This window comes from Spermophilus citellus (assembly GCF_964194105.1).
Source record: "Spermophilus citellus genome assembly, chromosome: 18".
In the NCBI taxonomy this organism is placed as follows: Eukaryota; Metazoa; Chordata; class Mammalia; order Rodentia; family Sciuridae; genus Spermophilus; species Spermophilus citellus.
In genome coordinates, this window is record NC_138200.1 from 10,527,440 (window position 1) to 10,547,658 (window position 20,219).

General features: G+C 49.1%; 2 protein-coding genes across 2 annotated transcripts in view; one reads left to right on the forward strand and one right to left on the reverse strand.

The window, feature by feature from the left end:
* LOC308637205 (optic atrophy 3 protein) overlaps window positions 1-20,219 on the forward strand; it is a 34,781-nt gene that overhangs the window by 12,386 nt on the left and 2,176 nt on the right. The window lies entirely within an intron of this gene.
* LOC308637208 (uncharacterized protein) lies at window positions 7,654-10,593 on the reverse strand. The gene is made up of 3 exons (XM_081273484.1): window positions 10,364-10,593; window positions 10,206-10,283; window positions 7,654-9,281 (listed from the first exon to the last, which is right to left on the reverse strand). The coding sequence occupies exons 1-3, from the start codon at window positions 10,413-10,415 to the stop codon at window positions 9,064-9,066; spliced, it is 348 nt and encodes a 115-aa protein (XP_081129610.1). The 5' UTR covers window positions 10,416-10,593; the 3' UTR covers window positions 7,654-9,063.

Sequence of the window (20,219 nt, forward strand, 5' to 3'; positions counted from 1 at the left end):
AAGATCCTGGTGAATATTCATAAATAAAGATCCTGGTGAATATTCATAAATAAAGATCCTGGTGAATATTCATGTACAAGCCTTCTTCTTCTTCTTCTTCTTCTTCTTCTTTTTTTTTTTTTTTTTCTGGTGCTGAGGATTGAGCCCAGGGCCTTGTTCATGCCAGGCAGGCACTCTACCAACTGAACTATGTCCCCAGCCCCTCATGCACAAGCCTTCTTACAGAAGTTTTCATTTCTCTTGGGAGAAATTGCCTAGGAATACAGTTTCTGTGTTTAAATGTTAAGAGTATGTTTAATTCTATACAAAATTCCCAAAAGTGGGGCACAGTGGTACATACTTGTAACCCAGTAACTTGTGAGGCTGAAGCAGGAGGATCGCAAGTTTGAGGCCAGCCGCAGCCATTTAGGGAGACCTGTCTCAAATACAAAATAAAAAGGATGGGGGCGCGTGGAGCTCAGGGGTAAAGTGCCCTGGGTTTAATACTCAGTCCTGGGGATAAAAAAAAAGAGAGAGAGAGAAACTATCAAAGGTGTGCCTTGGGACTCCAGTGTTCCACACCCAGGCATGATTTCATGTTTCCACAATTTAATTTTAGCCATTCTGGTTGGTGTAAAATGGCAACTTACTTGCTTTTCTTTGATGAGTGGAGATACTGAGTACTTCTTCATGAGGTAATAAGCATCTGCAGCTCCTGAGGAGCAGGAATTGAGGAGCATCATGGGTGGGTGGCTCTGGCTCGGGTCTCTCAACCCAGAGGACAAACCAAAAATAAAACTTCAGACAAGACACTAATAACCACAGATATAAAAATCTTTAGGGAAAGTATTAGCAAATCAAAGACAGCAATATGCTAAAAAAAGTAACTTACCAAGACCAAATCCTGACTGATACCTGGGAGCTCTCCCAGAGCTGCACCCCCTCCATCAGGTATCAGTCAGGATTTGGTTGACTTCACAAGACAAGTTGATAAAATGCTCCCTCACCCTTTATTTTCTGCCAGATTTCATGTAAAAATATCCACCTAGGCGTGTACTTTTTTCAGAAAAGATTTTTTTAAATAGTTTTTTATTTTTTAGTCGTAGTTGGACACAATACCTTTGTTTTATTTATTTTTATGTGGCGCTGAGGATTGAACCCAGGGCCCTGCACACCCTAGGCAAGAGCTCTACTGATGAGCCACAACCTCAGGCCCAGAGAAGATTTTTAACAATAAATTAAATTTCCTTAGTGGTTTAGGGCCATTCTGATCTTCTGGTTCTTCTTGGTGGTTTTCATAAATTTTGATTTTTGAAGCTTCATACCATTTCATATGTTACTTGATTTTGCTGAGGTTGGTTTTGAACTCACGATTCTCCTGTCTCAGCCTCTTGAGCTGCTGAGATTATAGGCATGCGCCACCAGGCCCGGCACCCCCAGGTAGCTTTTTTTTTTTTTATTTTGAGACAGGGTCTTGTTAAATTGCTGAGGCTGATCTCAAACTTGTGATCCTCCTGCCTCAGCCTCCTGAGCTGCTGGGATTATAAATGTGTCACCACACCCAGCCTCTTTGCTCGGTTTCTGTTTGCAACTGAAAGGCTCAGGGGTCATTCCAGGAAAACTGGGCTAACTGGGCTGCACAAAATAACCACACAAGAGACACAAATACCTTTTTCTTTGGGGTCACTGTGATCCTCCTCTGACCTTAAGGGTCTGCAGGAAGAGAGAGAGAGGGAGCATGTGCTGACCCCTTTTATTGAGGAGAAGCTATTCAAATGAGGCAAGGGGTCAGGTTTCAGGGAGCTGAGTCCACTGATGTCCACTGTCAGCAAGTTGACTGACACCTGGGTAGGCCACACCCAAGGGCACAGTAAGAGAAGGGGACACACACAAGGCACTTCCATGGAACATTCTATCTTAAACAGGACAAGGGATTATATTACAAAGGAACAGGTGAGCGTCGCTTCACCCACGGGGCTGTAGCAAGACACACCCATGCACGAGACACCCATCCTTGAACCCAAGAAGGGTGGAGAAAGCTCTGCCACATTTCTGTGACCAAGCATCTCAGCACCCAGCCGGGGAGTGTGACTCAGTCAAGTGCAAGGTTGGTCTCCCACACCTCTTGTCATTTCTTCATTGACCTATGGATTATTTAGAAGCATGTGGTGCTGGGGATTGAACCCAGGGCCTTGTGCATGCAAGGCAAACACTCTACCAACTGAGCTAGAGCCCAGCCTTGGAGGCCTCTCTAGAGTTCTTATTGTTATCAGTTAATTTAACTACATCATGGTCAATAAATGATGCCTGTAGCAGAAACGTCCGTACGGGGTGGTGTGGAAGGGAACATGATGAGAATACCTGTTCCCCAGCCCTGACTGCTGGTCTAGTTCCTGCCTTTCTGCTTTGTTCATTAAGAAGTGGTTAGTGGGGCTGGGGTTGTGGCTCAGTGGTAGAGTACTTGCCTAGCATGCATGAGGCACTGGGTTTGATCCTCAGCACCAGCACCACATAAAAATAAAATAAAGATATTGTGTCCACCTTAAAAAAAAAAAAAAAAAGAAGAAGTGGTTAGTGAATGCTGATACTTATGTCCCCAGTGCTAGGGACACAGCTATTTTCAAAAGAGACCAGGTTCCTATTGCTTTTTTGGAGTTAAGACTCTCCTGCTAGGAGACATAAAACAAACAAGGTAAGAAAAGTAGCATATGTGGCACTGGGTGTGGTGGCACATGCCTGTAATCCCAGCAGCTAGAAGGTGGAGGCAAGTTCAAAGCCAGTCTTAGCAACTTAGTGAGGCAGTGACATGCTATCTCAAAAAATAAAAAAGGGCTAGGGATGTGGCTCAGTGGTTAAGTGTTCCCTGGGTTCAATCCCTGGTATAAAAAAGAAAAAGGAAAGTTGCATATATATAAGTACATGTGTATGTGTGTATATATATACATACACATATGTATATCTATGTACACATATATACATATACAAATACATATACATATATACACACACACATATATATTAGTTGTAGATGGACACAATACCTTTATTTTATTATCTTGTTTGTATGTGGTGCTGAGGATTGAGCCCAGTGCCTCACGTCTAGGCAAGGGCTCTGCTGAGCCCCAGTCCCAGCCCTGGAAAGTTACACATGTTAGGTGGTAATAAGTACCAAGGAGGGGCTGGGATTGTGGCTCAGCAGTAGAGCACTCACCTAGCACAGGCGGGACCCAGGATCGATCCTCAGCACCACATAAAAATAAAGGCATTGTGTTGTGTCCATCTTCACCTAAAAAATAAATATTAAAAAAAAATAAGTACCAAGGAAAAGATGATGCTGGGAAGAAGGGTTCAGTGCCGTGGGGTAAGTCATTTGCTGGAGCAAGCTGGGTGTAGGGTGCTGCTTGAGGAGATTAGCATTTGATTAGAGACTGGAGTAAAGTGGGAAAGTGTGGTTCTTTGGAGAAGGGCAGTCAGGGACAGTGAGATGAGAGGCTGGTGTGGCTGGGCATGGGCGGAGGGGAGGAGAGTAAGGAGCCTGAAGTTGGAAAGGGAGCAGCCAACCAAAGGCCACACCCAACCACCTTCCAGAGGTGTTTTCTGTGTAATCAAGCATGGTGACATGTGACAGTTTGACTCACACAAGGTAGTACGCCACTCCCCTGTTTTGGACCCTGTGCTTTGGTCTAGTGGGCACCTTGAATTCCATATGCATCCTGTTCAGAGCTCCCACTTTTTTTCACGCAGCTGGCGTGTCCTGGGTGCACCAGGCCCCTGCTGGTGGGCACTGAGGTGGGTTCTGGCCTTGCAAGCCCAGGAAATGCTGCCCTGGGCCTCCCGGCCCGCAGGGCACTTGGCAGGCAGCTGCCTGTGCTCCCTGCCCCAGGAGTTTTCAGGGGTCTTTTCCTGATCTCCACTTCACCTGACTTGCCAAGGAATCTTGTAGGTTTCCCTCCCTTCCCTTCCAGTGGAATAGAAATTATAGGGGGAAAAGTTTGAAAAGGAAATCAAGGGGCTGGGGCTGGGGCTCAGCGGTGGAGCGCTCGCCCAGCACATACAAGGCCCTGGGTTCGATCCTCAGCACCACATAAAAGTAAATAAATAAAATAAAGGTATTGTGTCCAACTACAACTAAAAGATAATTTTTTTTTAAATTAAAATCAGCCCTTGGTCCCTCTCTGGTCATATGGTAGCACATAGTTTGAAATATTGATGGCAGGAATGCCATCCCCAGCCCACCTGGTCGGCTCAGGATGGGTCCCAGGCTTATCTCCTTTCTCAAAGCAGGGGTGTCCCTGGCTCAGCCTACACCTTGGAGGCCCGGGTCTCAGCCTCCTGCTGGCGGTTACTTTCGGTCTCATGTTTCCAGCCCTGAGCCTGTGCGGACTCAGTCCCCTTCAGTCTGGACCCCTGGTCCCTTTGTCCTCGTGGCTCTGGCTTTTTTGTACCCTGCATGCGCCCCACAGGTTAAACAACCCACAATCCTGGGTACTTATTTTGAAAAAAGGGTTAGTAATTTTTTTTTTAAGGCCCCAAGTTCACATGGATTAACGTTCAAGTGTATTTAGGGAGCCAGGTACAGTGGTGCACACCTGTAATCCCAGTGGCTCAGGAGGCTGAGGCAGGAGGATCCTGAGTTCAAAACCAGCCTCAGCAACTTAGCAAGGCCCTAAGCAACTCAGTGAGACCCTGTCTTTAAATAAAATATGAAAAATGGCTGGGGATGTGGCTCAGTGGTTAAGCACCCCTGGGTTCTACACCGGTACCAAAAAATATATATATAGAGAGAGAGAGATTATGTAGGGAAGAATCCTCTCCCACCTGTGACCCTTGGCACCCTGTTCCCCTCCAGGAGGCAGCCATTGTTATTTTGTGTATTTTTCCAGAAAAACAAAAATGAAAAACAGAGCACAAACCTTGTACTTCAATCAGATGCTGACGTGTGCAGCTTCCTTTCTCCAGGACCATAGCAGACCATGTGCACGGTTCTCTGGGTGACGGTTCTCGGGGTGAGGTTGACACGATCCTGTGAGATCCTCAGCAAGCACTCAGAGCAGCTTCTCTGCTCTTTAGTTCAGCGGCTCCCAGCAACCCTGTCATTCTATAGACTGAGGGTGGTCTGGTGGGGGCTTGCCCCGCCTTTTACTGCTTTGTGTTTGGAGAAGGAATCACTGGCCAGCGAGGCCATCTGCAGGAACTCCTGGGAGCAGAGGCACCACCTGCAGGTGTGGAGGGATCTCCACTTGCACTGGGGCTGGAGGGAGGCGGCCCTTTCCTCACGGTCTAGCCACCTGGGGGCCGGTGCTTGAGTTTAATCTTTTTACTTGCAACCAACTTTAGACTTACAGAAAAATTACAAAAATAGTACAGATAATTTCTGCAGACCTTTCACCCAGCTTCCTTGATGGCAATGCCTACAACCTCATACAAAGAGGATCCAGGAAGTTGGCACTGGAACGTCACCATTAGCCTAAGTGTACATCGTTTGGGATTCACCGTGTTCCCACTGATACCATTTGCTGTTGAGGAGCCTGTCCAGGGTCAAGAGTTTGCATTTAGTTGTCTTTCCTCAACTTGAATCAGCTGATGCCTGCCTTTCTTTCTTTCTTTCTTTCTTTCTTTCTTTCTTTCTTTCTTTCTTTATCTTTCATGACATTGACCCTTGACTGGTTCATTATTTTATAGAAGGTCTTTCAATTTGAGTTTGTCTGATATTTTCTTATAGTTGGAAAGAGATTCTGCATTTTTGCAAGAAGACCACAGTGCCTGGTCCTTCTCGGGTCACATGACATCACCATGTCTCACTACTGGGAATCTCAACCTTGATCCCTTGGTTAAGGTGGTGTCTGCTGGATCTATCCATTGGAAAGTCACTGTCTTTCTCTTTGTTAATAAAAGTCTTGAGGAAGACACTTTGAGACAATACAGATAGCCTGTGTTGCCCAATAATTTTAGTTTCCATGCCTGGATCTTGTCTGAACAGTTATAATTGTAATATTTGCCCAAGATTCATTTTCTCTTTCCTTCTACATACATATTTCTTTTTTTAAAATATTTTTTTAGTTGCCAGTGGATATTTTACTTTATTTATTTATTTATTTATTTATTTGGTACTGAGGATCGAACCCAGGGCCTCTCACACGCCAGGCAAGTGCTCTACCAATGAGCCACAACTCCAGCCCATACATACATTTATTTTCTTTCTTTTTTTTTTTTTAATATTTTTTTAGTTTTAGTTGGACACAATATCTTTTTTTTTTAAATATTTATTTATTTTTTTTAGTTCTCGGCGGACACAACATCTTTGTTGGTATGTGGTGCTGAGGATCGAACCCGGGCCGCACACATGCCAGGCGAGCGTGCTACCGCTTGAGCCACATCCCCAGCCCCTGGACACAATATCTTTATTTATTTATTTTTATGTGGTGCTGAGAATCGAACCCAGTTCCTCACACCGCTCTACTGCTGAGCCCCAGCCCCATACATATTTCTTTTCTTTCTTTCTCTCTCTCTCTCTCTCTCCGTCCCTCCCTTCCTCCCTTCCTTCCTTCCTTCCTTCCTTCCTTCCTTCCTTTCTTTCCTTTCTTTCCTTTCTTTCCTTTCTTTTCCCTGTGATCCTGGAGATTGAGTCCAGGCTTCCTGTCTTCTCCCTCTCCCCGTGAGAGCTTTCTATTTTGAGATTTAGTGGCCCCAGCCCGGGCCTAATTATAACAGCAGCAGTGGCTGCCCATCCCCTGTGTAACCTTCAGACAGAGTAGGTGACATTCAGTCTCGTTGATCACACAGCAACCCTGTGGAAAAGGGCAGTGTTGAGCCCATTTTATAAAGGAGGAAACTGAGGCTTAGAGTCAGAGCGTTGTGGGGACTCTAGCCTGGGAGGCCCTGGCTTCCTGGCTTCATGTCACAGGATTACCAGCAGTTTACCTTGAAGGAGCCCAAGCAGTGCTTCCCACCTTGACCTCAGGCTGCACCCGGGGACACAGAGACCCAGTGTTGCCAGAAGGTCGTGTGGGGAGTGGACTGGGGATCCACCCCAGGGCCTTGCACATACGAGGCAAGTACTCTACTACTGAGCTACACCCCTAGCACTTTTTATTTTGTATTTTAAGACAGGGTCACCCTAAGTTGCTGAGGCTGGCCTTGAACTTGTGATCCTCCTGCCTCAGCCTGCCTAGTTGCTGGGATTAGTCGTATACCACCGCGCCGGCTCTGAGGCTCCTTTTCTTGAGCCCTTGCCTCGTGTTGCCGCCAGTCCTGCCTCTGTTCCCAGAGAGGAAGACCTTCCACGGGGCTGGGAATTGAGCCAAACAAGACAGCCCCGTGAGCTCCCCTGCCACATCAAGGGCCTCCCTCCACAGGTAGCCATAGAAATCCCTCCTCACCTATGGGCTCCAGCTCTTTAAAAAAAAACAAAAAAAAAAAGGCCGAGGAGCTGGGCACAGGAGTGTCCACCTATAATCCCAGCCACGTGGGAGGCTGAGGTGAGAGGATTGTGAGTTCAAGGCCAGCTCGAGCAATATAGTAAGACCCTATCTCAAAATTCTAAAAATTTTAAAAACAAGAAGACAGGGGGGCTGGGGCTCAGTGGTAGAGTGTTTGCCTGGCATGTGTGTGGCACTGGGTTTGAGCCTCAGCGCCACATAAAAATAAATAAGTATACAATTTGATTTTTTTTTAAAGAAGTAGACAGGAATTTTCTGTTCAACATTTTATTTGAAAATTTTCAAATGCAGCAACCAGGGGAGGGTTTTACATGGAGCACAGGCATGCTGGTCATGTGTGTGCTCGCCCTGCCCATATCTGATCATTGGTCCATTCATTAAATTAGGCAGCCAGGTGCAGTGGCCCACGCCTGTAATCCCAGTAGTTTAGGAGGCTGAGGCAGGAGGATCACGATTTCAAAACCAACCTCAGCAACTTAACAAGGCCCTGAGCAACTTGGCTAGACCCTATCTTGAGATAGGTAAAAAGGGCGGGGTGTGGCCCAGTGGTTAAGTGCCCCCCCCTTTCAATCCCAGGAGCAAAAACCAAACAAAGTGAATTAGGCAGAAGGTGATTTATTTAATGCAACAAATAAGGCCGCACAGTTCCTGGAAAGGCTGGAACTGGCTCTGGTAGGACCTTGGGGGTGACCCGCAGGGGGCTGCTCCTCCAGGGCTGCCCAGTCAGCCTCATGCTGCCCGGAGGCCAAGCAGCTGTGACGTTCCCATGTTGGTGACAGGACCCTAGAATTTGCCTTGGGAACGCCAGCGTCCCCAGCCCACACTTGGCAGCCAGACTTGGGGCTCTGTGTGCCTGCGAGGAGCTATCTGCTGCCTGCTTAGCGCTGCTCTCAACCACACTGTCATGGTGTCCCCGAGCACCCACCCTTCCTCCCACGGACCTGTGGCCTCCTAGGTGCGGGGAAGCCAGGAGACAGGCCTGCAGGTCAGGAGGCTTGCCAGGCGGGAGAAAGGACAGAGAGGCTCCTGGGTCACTGGGGGCTGAGCTCAGCAGCCGGGGCCTCTGGCACAGCGGTCCCCTCGCTCAATAAGATAAATGGCCGCTTCCCTCCAGCCCGCTTCTCGGACCAGGTGGGCTTTGCAGGCGAGGAGGACTGTTGGGGATGCAAATCAAGTCAAGATGGCGCCTGGCAGTTTGCCAGGAGGAGTGGTTTGTGAAGCAGCGTGAGCCATTAAGCTGATGAGGATTCCTTATTGGCTGAATGCTGTATCTGGATGATGCTAATTGAGTTAAGCTGTGTGTAATTAGTTGGGTATATGTACCTCTGCTGTCTCGCAGAGGAGCGACTCCCGCTACTTTGGGTGCCCGCTACTTTGAGTTCTCGCTCAGTTTCCGCTGAGTTTCCCTGCAATAAAGTAGTTCCCGTTTCAACCTTCAAGTTGCTTGTCACCTCCCGGTTATTTGCCCAGCCGGACTGCGGCAGAGGCCGGAGCCTGGAAACATGAGGATGACACCTGAGGCCGGGCTGTGGGAACCCGTGGCCCATAACGTAGATTCTTAGAAAGGGGGCCACCTGGTGAATCCCGAGTCCTCAAAGCAGAAGGCCTGGTAGGGCAGGGAGGCTGGCTGGTCGCCTCCCGGGGCCTAGAACTTCTGGCTGTACTTCCTGCAGTCCTCTAGCTCTGACTTGGTGGCATCCTTGGGGATGACCAGGAACTTATTGACTCTGGGCGAACAGCACCTCTGGGAGTCACGATGGTAGGGGTACCGCAGCCCACAGCAGCTCCACTTGCCGTCCTTGGGGTCCAGGGCCGCACTGCCACAGCGCCTCCAAGTCTCCAAGTAGATCACCTGCATGCTGCCTGGGGGCCAGAAAGGGCTCAGCCAGGGCCTGGCAGGGCTGGGGGTGGGGCTGCCAGCCTCTGGCACCTTGCCTAGTTAAACTGCTCTCTCTCTCCGGGAGCTGCCTCTACCCCCAGACTCCGCCGGCCACCTGGCCACACCTTCTCGTCCTCCTCCCTGGTTGACCTAGTCCTATTTTATTCTCTTCCTTTTTTTTTTTTTTAATTTTCTGTGGCTTTATTGAGATGTAATTGATCACGATACACTGCACATATTTCAGGAGTATGAAGCGTTTCAGTTTTTTTGGTGTTGGAGATGGAGCCCAGGGCCTTGCAAGTGCTTGAACATCAAGCTATACCCCAGCCCAAATTTAATAAGACTTGATGGACAGGTACACCCGTGAAACCGCCACCCCACCCCAGCTGTCCCCATGCCTTTGTTATCTCAGCCCCTTCCTCCCCACTCCCCACCTGCACAGCCACAGGTTTTCTGGAGATTTGTTTGCATTTTTTAGAAACCTATACAACTGCCCTTACATAGTATATATTTTAAAAACACTTTCTTTAAAGAAATACTGGTCATCGCCAGACCTTATGGTGCCGTCCTTGCTCATAATCCTAGCAACTTGGGAGGCTGAGACAGGAGGATTGCAAGTTTGAGGCCAGCCTGGGCAACTTGGTGTGGCCCTAGTGAGTTAGCAAGAACCTGTCTCAAAATAAAAAGGGCTGTGGATGTGGCTCAGTGGTAACATGCCTCTGGGTTCAATCCCCAGAACCCAAAGAAAGAAATGCTGTTCAGGCTACACCAAGTTGATTTTTAATTTGTAATCATAGACCAGCAATTTTTTAAAACATGCTCAAAAGACTGTCCTATCCACAGCCACCTCACTCCACTGCCTCCCCTCAGAAGGCCCAGCCCTCCCACCACCTCACCCCTATATTCACCCTTGGATTCTTGCTTCCAGGAGGTCACAGTGGGCAGGAGCTGTCCCTTACAGCATGGCTGCAGCAGGAGGCCAAGGGCTGTGGAGGAGAACCAGTGCTGGGTGTGGGCTCTGCCCGACCCGGGGACCAAGGGGGGCCAGGTGGCAGGGGGCTACTACCTGAGAAGACGAGGAGCGGGGTCCTCCAGCTGGCTCGGGCCCTGGGCTGCATCACTGCTGCTGCAGGCCTGCCTTGCAGGTTCCCAGGGCGGCACAGCCCCTGCCACAGCTCGGCTTCCTGAGCAGGTCCAGAGGCCCTCGGATTCCTATTTGGGTCTTTCCTGATTAGCCTCCCAGGAGCCTGTCACTCCTGTGGAGCTTAGTCAGAGTGACCCTTCAGGGTCATGGGATCCATTCTGTACCACTTCCGTGCCTCCGGCCACCACAGGCCCCACCTCGTGTGTTCCTGTGCTTCTGCAGGCCAGCCCCTGGTGTGTCCGGTGCTCAGGGACACCCACCCAGTAACTGAGGGCAGAGTGGTCCTTGGCCTGGAAGCTGAAGGAAACTCCTTCCTGAATGAACCAGGTGTGGGGGGCTGGGCAGGGGGCTTCCTCCTGCGTCTGGATCGTTCCACAGATCACAGCTTCCTCTCTGGGAGGAGAGGTGATGGGTTTCTAGAATGGGAGCTGTGCTTCCAAAGATAGGCACTTAGCATTTTCTTTTCTTATTTTTAAAAATAGAAGAACAATTCATGTGCACTGTAGACACATTTTTAAAAACACAAATAAGGAAAGGGGACCACTTCACCATCCCAGCATTCAGTGATCACCACAGTCAATTTGTGGCACTTCCATGAATTATTGTTTCATTCATCAGACCCTCTCTCAGTGCCCACCTGGGCTTGGCTTTGTGCTGGACAGTGCTGGACAGTGACTGAGACCACGCTGTGTTGCCCTGTGACGGCTCCTCCCTAGACAGCCTCGACAGGCCAGGGCTGGTCCCAGGAGTCCAGGAGGCTGGGACAGTCCAGCTAGCAGAGGGCTTCCTGAGCTAGGGCCAAGGGCTCAGGTCTGAGAGGAAACGTATTTTCAGCACCGAAAAGAGCCCTGGGGGTAGGAAATGCGTTCATCATAGGGACCCTTGGGTCACTTTAGGAAGGCTGATCCGTGGGTCATTTTAGGGACCTGGGATTCACTCTTGAGTCAGTGTAGGCCATTGAAGGATTGTCCGCAGGACAGTACCTGGATCCTGTGTTCGTTTCAGTCTGGTGACTCCAGGTGTGTGGGGGTGGGGTGGGGTGGGGGGGTGCTGGGTGGGTCCAGGAGCGTGGGGAGGAGGATGAGCCGGGAAAGGCAGCCAGCCTCCTGGGGCTCAGATGAGTTTCAGAATGTGCAGTTAGGCAGCCTGTGGCGGCCCACACCTGCAGTCCCAGCAACTCGGGAGGCCAAGGCAGGAGGATCACAAGTTCCAGGCAAGCCTGGGCAAAACTAGTGAGACCCTGTCTCAATTTTTTTAAAAACAGATGGGAGAGGCAGGAGATTTAGCTCAGTGGTAAAGTACCCTGCGTTCCACCCCCACTACAAAATTGATAAAAATCAAGTACTTGTATGGGGCATGAGATTCAAAAGGAAGAAATTCCACCACCCATCCTTCCCTGTTTCCCCTCGATTCCTCCAGCCCCCGCAGGCACTGCTTCACCAGGTCTTTCTTGGCATTTGCCAAAGAGAAGGTTTCCATGTTTTATGACTTGCTGGCTTCCTGGGGGGTCAGGCTGGGTGCTCTGCTCTGCAGTGGCAGGCCCCCCTCCTGCAGGGTGCACAGTGTCTTGTCTTCCTGCAGCCCCTCTCCGTGGCCCTTGCCTTTGCAGCTGCTGTGTGGTGACGTCACTCTCACCATGGCTCCATGCTGAGCTACCCTGGTGAGGAATTCATTTCCTCCATTTGCAAGGAAGCAGCCCTTGGGGAGGTGCCTGCCATCCCTAGACTCCTGCAGCGGGAGGTGTCCTGCCCCCTGTCTTAGCAACTTGCTTCCTGAGAAAGGAGTTACATCCCAGCCACCTAAAGGTCCCCATGCAGGAAAACGGCCACATGGTACAGTTGACTGTGGCCAGAAACTTGGCCGTCCTGGACTCTGGGTGGAGATGGCCTCCTTTCCCCTGGGCCTTTCTGACACTCGCTAGTCAGCCACTGTGTTGTGACTAGAGTGTCCACGGTGCCCATGGCCTGGAGCCCTGGGGCTGGGAACATTGGAGCCAGGAGTTTGGGCTGTTGTTGATGCCCCTGGACGAGGGGCAGCAGTAGAGTGAGAAGCCACTGTCCCCTGAGAAATGCCAGTCACTGGGGCCGGGGTGGGGGTGGGGAGTCTCTGGTGAAGACAGAGGAGGGGCACCTGAGCAAGAGGGGTCTGCGGCCTAGAGGAACAGACATCTCCTGGCAGCAGGGGGTGACGCATGGCATCTGTGCTGTGCCCCACCCAGGGCTGGGGACACTGTGACTGAATCAGGCCCAGGCCCTGACTTTATAGGTCTCACAGTCCAATAGGGGATTCAGACTTGTCACCACATAGTGACAAACCAGAATGTTCGGAGCAGGGTGGGAAGCCAGGGGTCTGGGAGTCAGGGGAGGCTTCCTGGAGGCAGCTGAGGTGGGGTGCTGTGGTGTGGCAGACAGATTAAGGGACAAGTCTCGGGGCAGAGAGACCCACATAACCCACGGGCAGAGGTCAGACCAGGAGGCAGGATGTGTTTTCAGAAACAGAATTCCTAACAGGGCTGGGAGGACGACGCTGAGCGCACTCACCTCCCGGAGCTTCCTCACCCCCCTCTCGCTGCTCTTTTTCCAGTCCTGCCAGTGGGATTTTGACCTCGTTTCCCGGGGCTCAGTTTACACACCCAGGAAGTGACAGAACCAAGATTGGGGTCTAGGTCTGCATCTACAAAGTCCTGTCTGCCATGTGTGACTCTTGGCCTGAACCAAGGTTTGTGCAGGACCCTGGGCTCCTGGGCAGTCCCTCCGCAGTGCCATCAGGTGGGCGGGAGGACCCTCGTCCTGGAGAGGAGGAACGAGGGCTGAGAGGGGCAGTACTGTGCCCATGGCCACATGGCAACACTTGGACTTGACGGTCAGTGAGACTTTTTTCATTGGGTACACAGGCAGGAGGTGAAGGAGCGGCCGTGACATGGTATGATAAAAGTCCCAGCAGAGTGACCATAGCGTGGGTGAACAGCCTGGGCAGGTGTCCCGGTGTGGATGTGAGGTGAGGTGTGAGGCGTGGATGTGGATGTGGATCTGAGACAATGCAAGAACGTTCAAGGGTAAATGATCAGATTATGAGAACTGTAGCCCAGCAGTGGATTAATCCACTTGAGTGGATGAACTGGGGAACTGCCAGCAGGTAGGATGTGGCTGCAGGATGTAGGCACTGCGGGCATGTCTCTGGGGTCTAAATTTTGTCCCTCTTGAGCAGACCTCCCTCTCTGCATCCTGGATGTCATGTCCTGAGCTGTTTTCCTTCCGCACGCCCTCTGCCGGGTCTGCGTCACCTCAGGCCCAGAGCTATGGCGTCAGCCAGCCCTGGATGACCCTCTGAAACCCTGAGCAAAATGAACTTCTCCTCCTCTGTATTATCCTTGTCAGGTCTTTTGGTCACAGTGACAGGAAAGCTAACTGAGACAGCAGGTACTGCCGTGTGCCTTGGGAAAGCCACCTGTTAGTCCTCAGCTCCTGGGGAAAGCAGTATTCTTTCAGTCCTCAGGCAGGACAGGCATTAGGCAGTAAAGGTGTAAAATTAGTAACAGGAATGTTACACGCCACTGCAGTGCTTATAATAGCATCCAATACAGTAAATTTGAGGAACGAAGGAAATAGGAGCCATTCATTCCTTAGACGTTTCCCTAGTGCCTTCTCAGCCGGTTCCCAAGCGGGGGTCTCTGGGAACCTGCCCTTCCTGAGCCCACAGCCCTTGTCTGGGAGCTGACGGAGGCGCTGCCTGGAGAGCAGGGAGAATTTGCCAGTGAGGCCTGAGGGAACCTGAAACAGCGAAACCTGCCTTTTGGCAAATGGCAGCTCTAGCTGGAACGTTTCTATAATTATTGGAGAGGAAGACACTGGATCTATGTTTAAAAACCAGTTTAACCCAGAATAGTCAGTGTCGGGATAGGGAAGCCCAGAAGCTTTGGGCACCTTGAAGACGTGTGTGACCCAGCCTAGGGTTCAGGGAGGGCTGCCTGGGAGAGGGGCAGTCCAGCTGGGATCTGAAAGATGAATTGGGACAAGACAGGAGAAGAGAAGTAGAGGAAGGGTGTCCCAGGCAGAGGTGAACAGGACAGTTGGCCCAGTCCTTGCAAAGTGTGTGGCTCAGTGAGGGAGACAGAGCTGTCACCAGGGGTGCCCAGGGGTAGAAGGGCTGGGGTGTAGACACAGGGCTAGGGGATCCCAGAGGGAGGTGAGGTGGGGAGCTTCCTGAGGGAGAAACACCTGAGCTGTGCCACTGAAGGACAGACAGGAATGAGCAGGTGTGCAGCAGAGGAAGCCGGTAAAATGAACAGGTTCTTTGAAAAGAGCAATACCAGGGCTGGGGTGTGGCTCAGTGGCAGACCACCTGCCCAGCATGTGTGAGGCACCAGGTTTGATTCTCAGCACCATGTATCAATAAATTAAATAAAGGTCTATTGACAACTTAAAAAAAAATTTAAAAAGGAGAAAACAAATACCAATTGAGGGGGGAAAGGAAAATACAAATTTCCTAGAAAGGAATGAAAAATGAAACATCAGGACAGATCCCAACTTTAGGATAACAAGAAAGTTATGAACAATTTAGCTAGTAAATTTGGCAATGACCAAATTCATGGAAATGACCAATTTCATGGAAAAACAAAGTATTGATACAAGAAGAAATAGGAAATCTTGAGCCAGGCACAGTGGTGCACACCTGTGATCCCAGGGGCTTGGGAGGCTGAGGCAGGAAGATCACAAATTCAAGGCCAGCCTCAGCATTTAGGGAGCCCCTAAGCAACTCAGTAAGACCCTGTCTCTAAATAAAATTCACCATAGGGCTGGGGATGTGGTTCAGTGGTTGAGTACCTCTGAGTTCAATCCCTGCTACCCCCCCACACAAAGAAAGAAAGAAAGAAAGAAAGAGAGAGAGAGAGAGAGAGAGAGAGAAAGAAAGAAAGAAAGAAAGAAAGAAAGGACATCTCAATAGTCATATACCTGTTTGAGACATTGAATCCATAACTAAAAACCTTTCTGTAAAGACACCTACAGACCCAGATGGCCTCACTGGTGAATTCTTCTAGACATTTAGGAAAGAAATTATAATATTGCCCAAACTCCTTTCGGTAAAAACATCTGGTAGAATATTGATATCAAAACCTCACAAAGCCATTTTAAGACAGGGAAATTTTAGGCCAAAGTCTCTCTTTCATGGATATGGGTTCTGTTAGACCAGGACGCAAGAAAAGACCACTGACTCCAATTAAAATCAAATTAAACCAAGCTATTATTTCCACCCGCCGGGCTGCCTCTCCCACCTAAAACCGAGGGAACAAGACAGCAGCTGCAGCTTTCCTGCAGCCCAGCTTTATAGCCCAGAAAGTTACACAAAGGGGGGTTACAGATAACAGAACTCTGACAGCATCACACGAATGGTAGTTTACATTTTTGCTGGCTGGCCCCAACATCAGAATTTATGAAGGCCATTAGAGCCTCAGAGAGGGTCGTTGTCTGGCCAGGGAAGGCCAAGATTTGTGAGGCGTCACTAAAGTTTCAGAGAGGGCTGCTGTCTGGTCAGAGAGCCAGGCATGGGTGAGTTCAAGGCACGGGCAGGCATTCCAAGCAGGTTCAGAATTTGCAGTAATTTATAGTAAAGCCGAAATTATCTTTTCATGGCTTTGTGACGAGATGGCTCCCAATTTTAAGAAAAGATCAGGTTGGGTCTATCAGTATCCTAGACAAAAATATTAGCAAATAAAATCCAGCAATATAAAACAAGGGTAATCCATTATGTCCTAGTGGAATTTATTCTAAAACTGCAAGGTTGTTTTGAAGATTAATTGGCCTCAGGAATAGCATAAAGGAGAAAAGCCATATTATACAGGAAAAGCGGCTGATAGAGTTTACCACCTGCTCATGATCAACTCTTACAAACCCTTACAAACACTCTGTCCAGTGCTAGGGTAAGACAAGGGTCCCCTTCTAGTCAGTACTGTCCTGGCGGTTTTAGCCAGTGTGATTATGCAAAAAATTAATTAATTAAGCACACAAAGATTGGAAAAGAAGTCAGTTGGTTATTGACTAATGACATGATTACGTATGTGAAGAAGCAAAAGAATCTGAAAACAAACTCAAGTGATTTTAGCAAGGTTGCTGGATACAAGATCAATATATAAAAATCAATTGTATTGATAAACATTGTCAATAAGCAACTGGAAAATGAATTTTAAAGTGCCATTCACAGCATCAAAACTTCAAAATATGTAGGAATAAATTGGATAAAAGATGTAAAGAACTCTAACTCCAATACCACAAAATACTGCCGAGAGGAACTAAGGAAGACCTGGAGAAGTGGGAGTGTTACCCCATGGACTCCAAGACGCAGTAGTGTTATTAAGAATGTCCAGCCCTACATGGTTCGGCCTGCCTATAATCCAGAGGCTCAGGCAAGAAGATGGCAGGTTCAAAGCCAGCCTCAGCCATTTAGCAAGACCCTAAGCAACTTAGCAAGACCCTGTCTCAAAATAGAAAATAAAAAGGGCTTGGGATGTGGCCCCTGGGTTCAATACCTGATATCCAAAAAAAAAAAAAGGAAAGGACACCACAACGAGATGTCATTATATACCCATCAAAATGCTGAGGTTAAAAAGATGGATGGCACCCTGGAGGTCTCAGACACTGCCTGTGGAGAATGTCAGTGGCTGCAGTCCGTGGGACCCGGCACTGTCTACTGAGCTAGAGCTGGGTTTTGTAGCAGTCCTGCTCCTAATTACGACCCAAGAGAAATGAGTGCTTGTGAAGCCAAAGACCCGCACCCACATGTCCATGGCAGCCTTCATCAAGAACCAGAATTCTGGAAAGAGCCAGATGACCATCAACAGGAAACTATGGCATTCTGTAGTCAACTCCTGAGCAGCAGGAGGAGGTGCAGCCCTGTCGTCTGACTCCTCCCAGTGCCTGTGCAACTTCAAGAAGGGGCAGCACTGAGGTGCAGCACTGGAGTTAGGAGTGAGGGAGTCCCCTGCCGGACGGGTAGTGACTAGCAGGGTGCCTGGGGCCTGCTGGGCACTGATCTGGGGTCACGGGGGGACCAGGGTTTCAGCTCTGCCAACATTGGCAGCCCGGTGATTCCTCTAATGTTTTGCAGTGTCCGGGAGGGAACTCAGCACTGTGCGTGCTAGGCACGCACTCTGCCACCTGGCCGCACCCCAGCCCCGGATGAGTCTGAGTTGTGGGGCTGCCCTGGGCAACACAAAATGTCGAGCAGTATCCCTGACCTCTCTCCACTAGATGCTGGTCGCACTTACCAAGTTTTGGCAACCCAAACTGTCTCCTGACTAGTCAGTGTCTCCGTGTGGGAGGGGACAGACAGGGAGTAAAGTCACCCCTGTGGAGAACTCCTAGCTTGCACAAATGTAAAATACCATGGAGCTGACCTGACGGCCAGTGAGTTTTCTCCCTTGGTACTAGTGATGGATTGAACCAAGTGCTCTCTACCTCTCAGCTACGTCCTCAGCCCTTTTTATTTTTTATTTTGAGAAAGGGTCTCAGATTTCTGAGTTTACAGGTGTGTACCATGACGCCAGTGTGAATTTTTTGTATATAATTTCTCAGTTGAAAAGTCAGCCCTAGGTACATGTATGAATGCACATATGGAGCAACACTAAATCGTGTACAACCAGAGAAATGAAAAGTTGTGCTGCAGTTGTGTACAATGAATTGAAATGCATTCTACTGTCATGTATACCTAATTAGAATAAATTAATTGATTTAAAAAGTTTTTAAAAGTTTGCCAGGCGTGGTAGTACATGCTTCTAATCCCAGCTACTCAGGAAGCCAAGGCAGAAGTTTGCAAGTTCAGGGCTGGCCTGGGCAACACAGCGAAACCCTGTCTCAAAATAAAAATAAAAAGAGCTGAGGATGTAGTTTAGTGGCAAAGCACCCCTGAGTTCAATCCCCAGTACCAAAAAAATAAGATCTAGGCCCATGCTGTCAGCCTCTGACTGTGACCTAGTTACACACACACACACACACACACATAGAACAAGACCAAAAGTTCTGGGAGCTGCATCACAGAGGCCTCCTCTCTCACTTAGTCGCCCACACTGAAGAGTTGGTGGGTGTTATTTTCATTTTTTGGATTTGGCAGAGGGCAGACTGTGCAGAGTATAAGGGACCTCCTCTTAGCCACCTCACAGCCCGTGTGGTCAAGCCTGGTAATGTGTGAGGGTGATCAGGCCTGGGGGCAGGCCAGAGTCTGGGATGTCTGACCATGTCAGGAGCCCAGGGAGACAGTGAAAAGAATATTGAAAACTAGCTGGACACAGTGGGCACACCTGTCATCCCAGCTACTCAGGAGGCTGAGGCAGGAAGATCGCAAGTTCAACATCAGCCTGGGCAACCTAGCAAGACCCTGCCTCAGAAATAAAAAAAGGCTGGGGACAGTTCAGGGGTTTGTTGCTTTCCTAGCACGCATGAGGGGCTGGGTTCAATCCCTAGTACCAAAAAACAATACTAATAATATTATACAGGAATAAAACAGGCGCAAACCACCTGTAAAACAGGAGGCAGAGGAGGACAGGCTGCCTCGGGACCAAGTGCCTCTCTTTTAGAGTGGGCTGGGGGACCAAGAGGAAATGACCATGTGAATTCAAGCCGGCTTCAGGTAGAAAGACTCAGGCAAGACAAGTAGCAGGCACCTACTACCAGATGTCAGGGAGATGATGCTGGGCACCTGTGCAGGTTAGGGCCGTGGTGCGGTAAGTCTGATGTGGGCCTAAGGATGTGGGTGGCTTCACATTTTATAGTTTGAGTACTTTGTTTGCATGTAGGGTGTCGCTTTTATTAGTAAAAAAAAAAAAAAAAAAAAAAATGGAGGAGGGTTTCTTTGTTTTTTAACCAGTTCTTCTGCCTGCTACGGGCAGGACACTTGCAGGAGGCAATACTGGGACAGGGACCCATTTATGCATTAAGCAGAGACATAGTAAGTTAGTACCGTCCATGTGCACTCACTCAGTGACCAGCAGGGCCCCTCCTAGCCTTCTGCTCCTGGGACCTTACCTCAGCTCCAGCAGAATGTCCAGTCCCCCTGCTGACCTGCCCCTGTGAGGACAGGGGAGTACATTGGACTTTTTAGTGCCTGATAAAGTTGACAATGAAAACTCAGCCCGATGAGGCAGGAGGATCACAAGTTCAAGGCAGCCTGGGCAACTTAGGGAAGTCCTGTCTCAAAATAAAAAGAGCTGGAAATGTAGCTCAGTGGTAGAGTGCCTGGGTGCCCCCGCAGTCAGTCTGTCAGTGGTCTGCGCGGTGTGGAGGCGCTGCTTCTTTGTGTAACTGCTGACACCGTCAAGCAGAGCGGCTGCATCTTTCGTTTGACTCTTGCAATCCACAGACTCTAGTGATTTGGCACCTATCAACGTCCAGTTTACAAAATAAAATGAATTTACAAAATACCGTTAAAAAAACAAGCGCCTCTTTTCCATTTTGAAATTTTACATTCCTTTTGGCCCTTGAAGCTTGAATTTCCAGTTCTCATCCCCACAGAATTTCATCTAATCATATCAGCAATCAAATTGTGTGTAGAAATTTACATTTTAATTTCCTGTGACTATAGGTTCTAAATGCTACCATATTTTCTTCTGGACTGAGTGAATTTAATTATTACTAGTACACAGTTTCTTAAAACATTCATATGTTGTTATACATTTTCACGAGTAATTATTAAACATCAAAAGGATAATGTTGGGGCTGAGCTTGTGGCTCAGTGGTAGAGCGCTTGCCTACCATGTGTGAGTCACTGGGTTCAATCCTCAGCACCACAT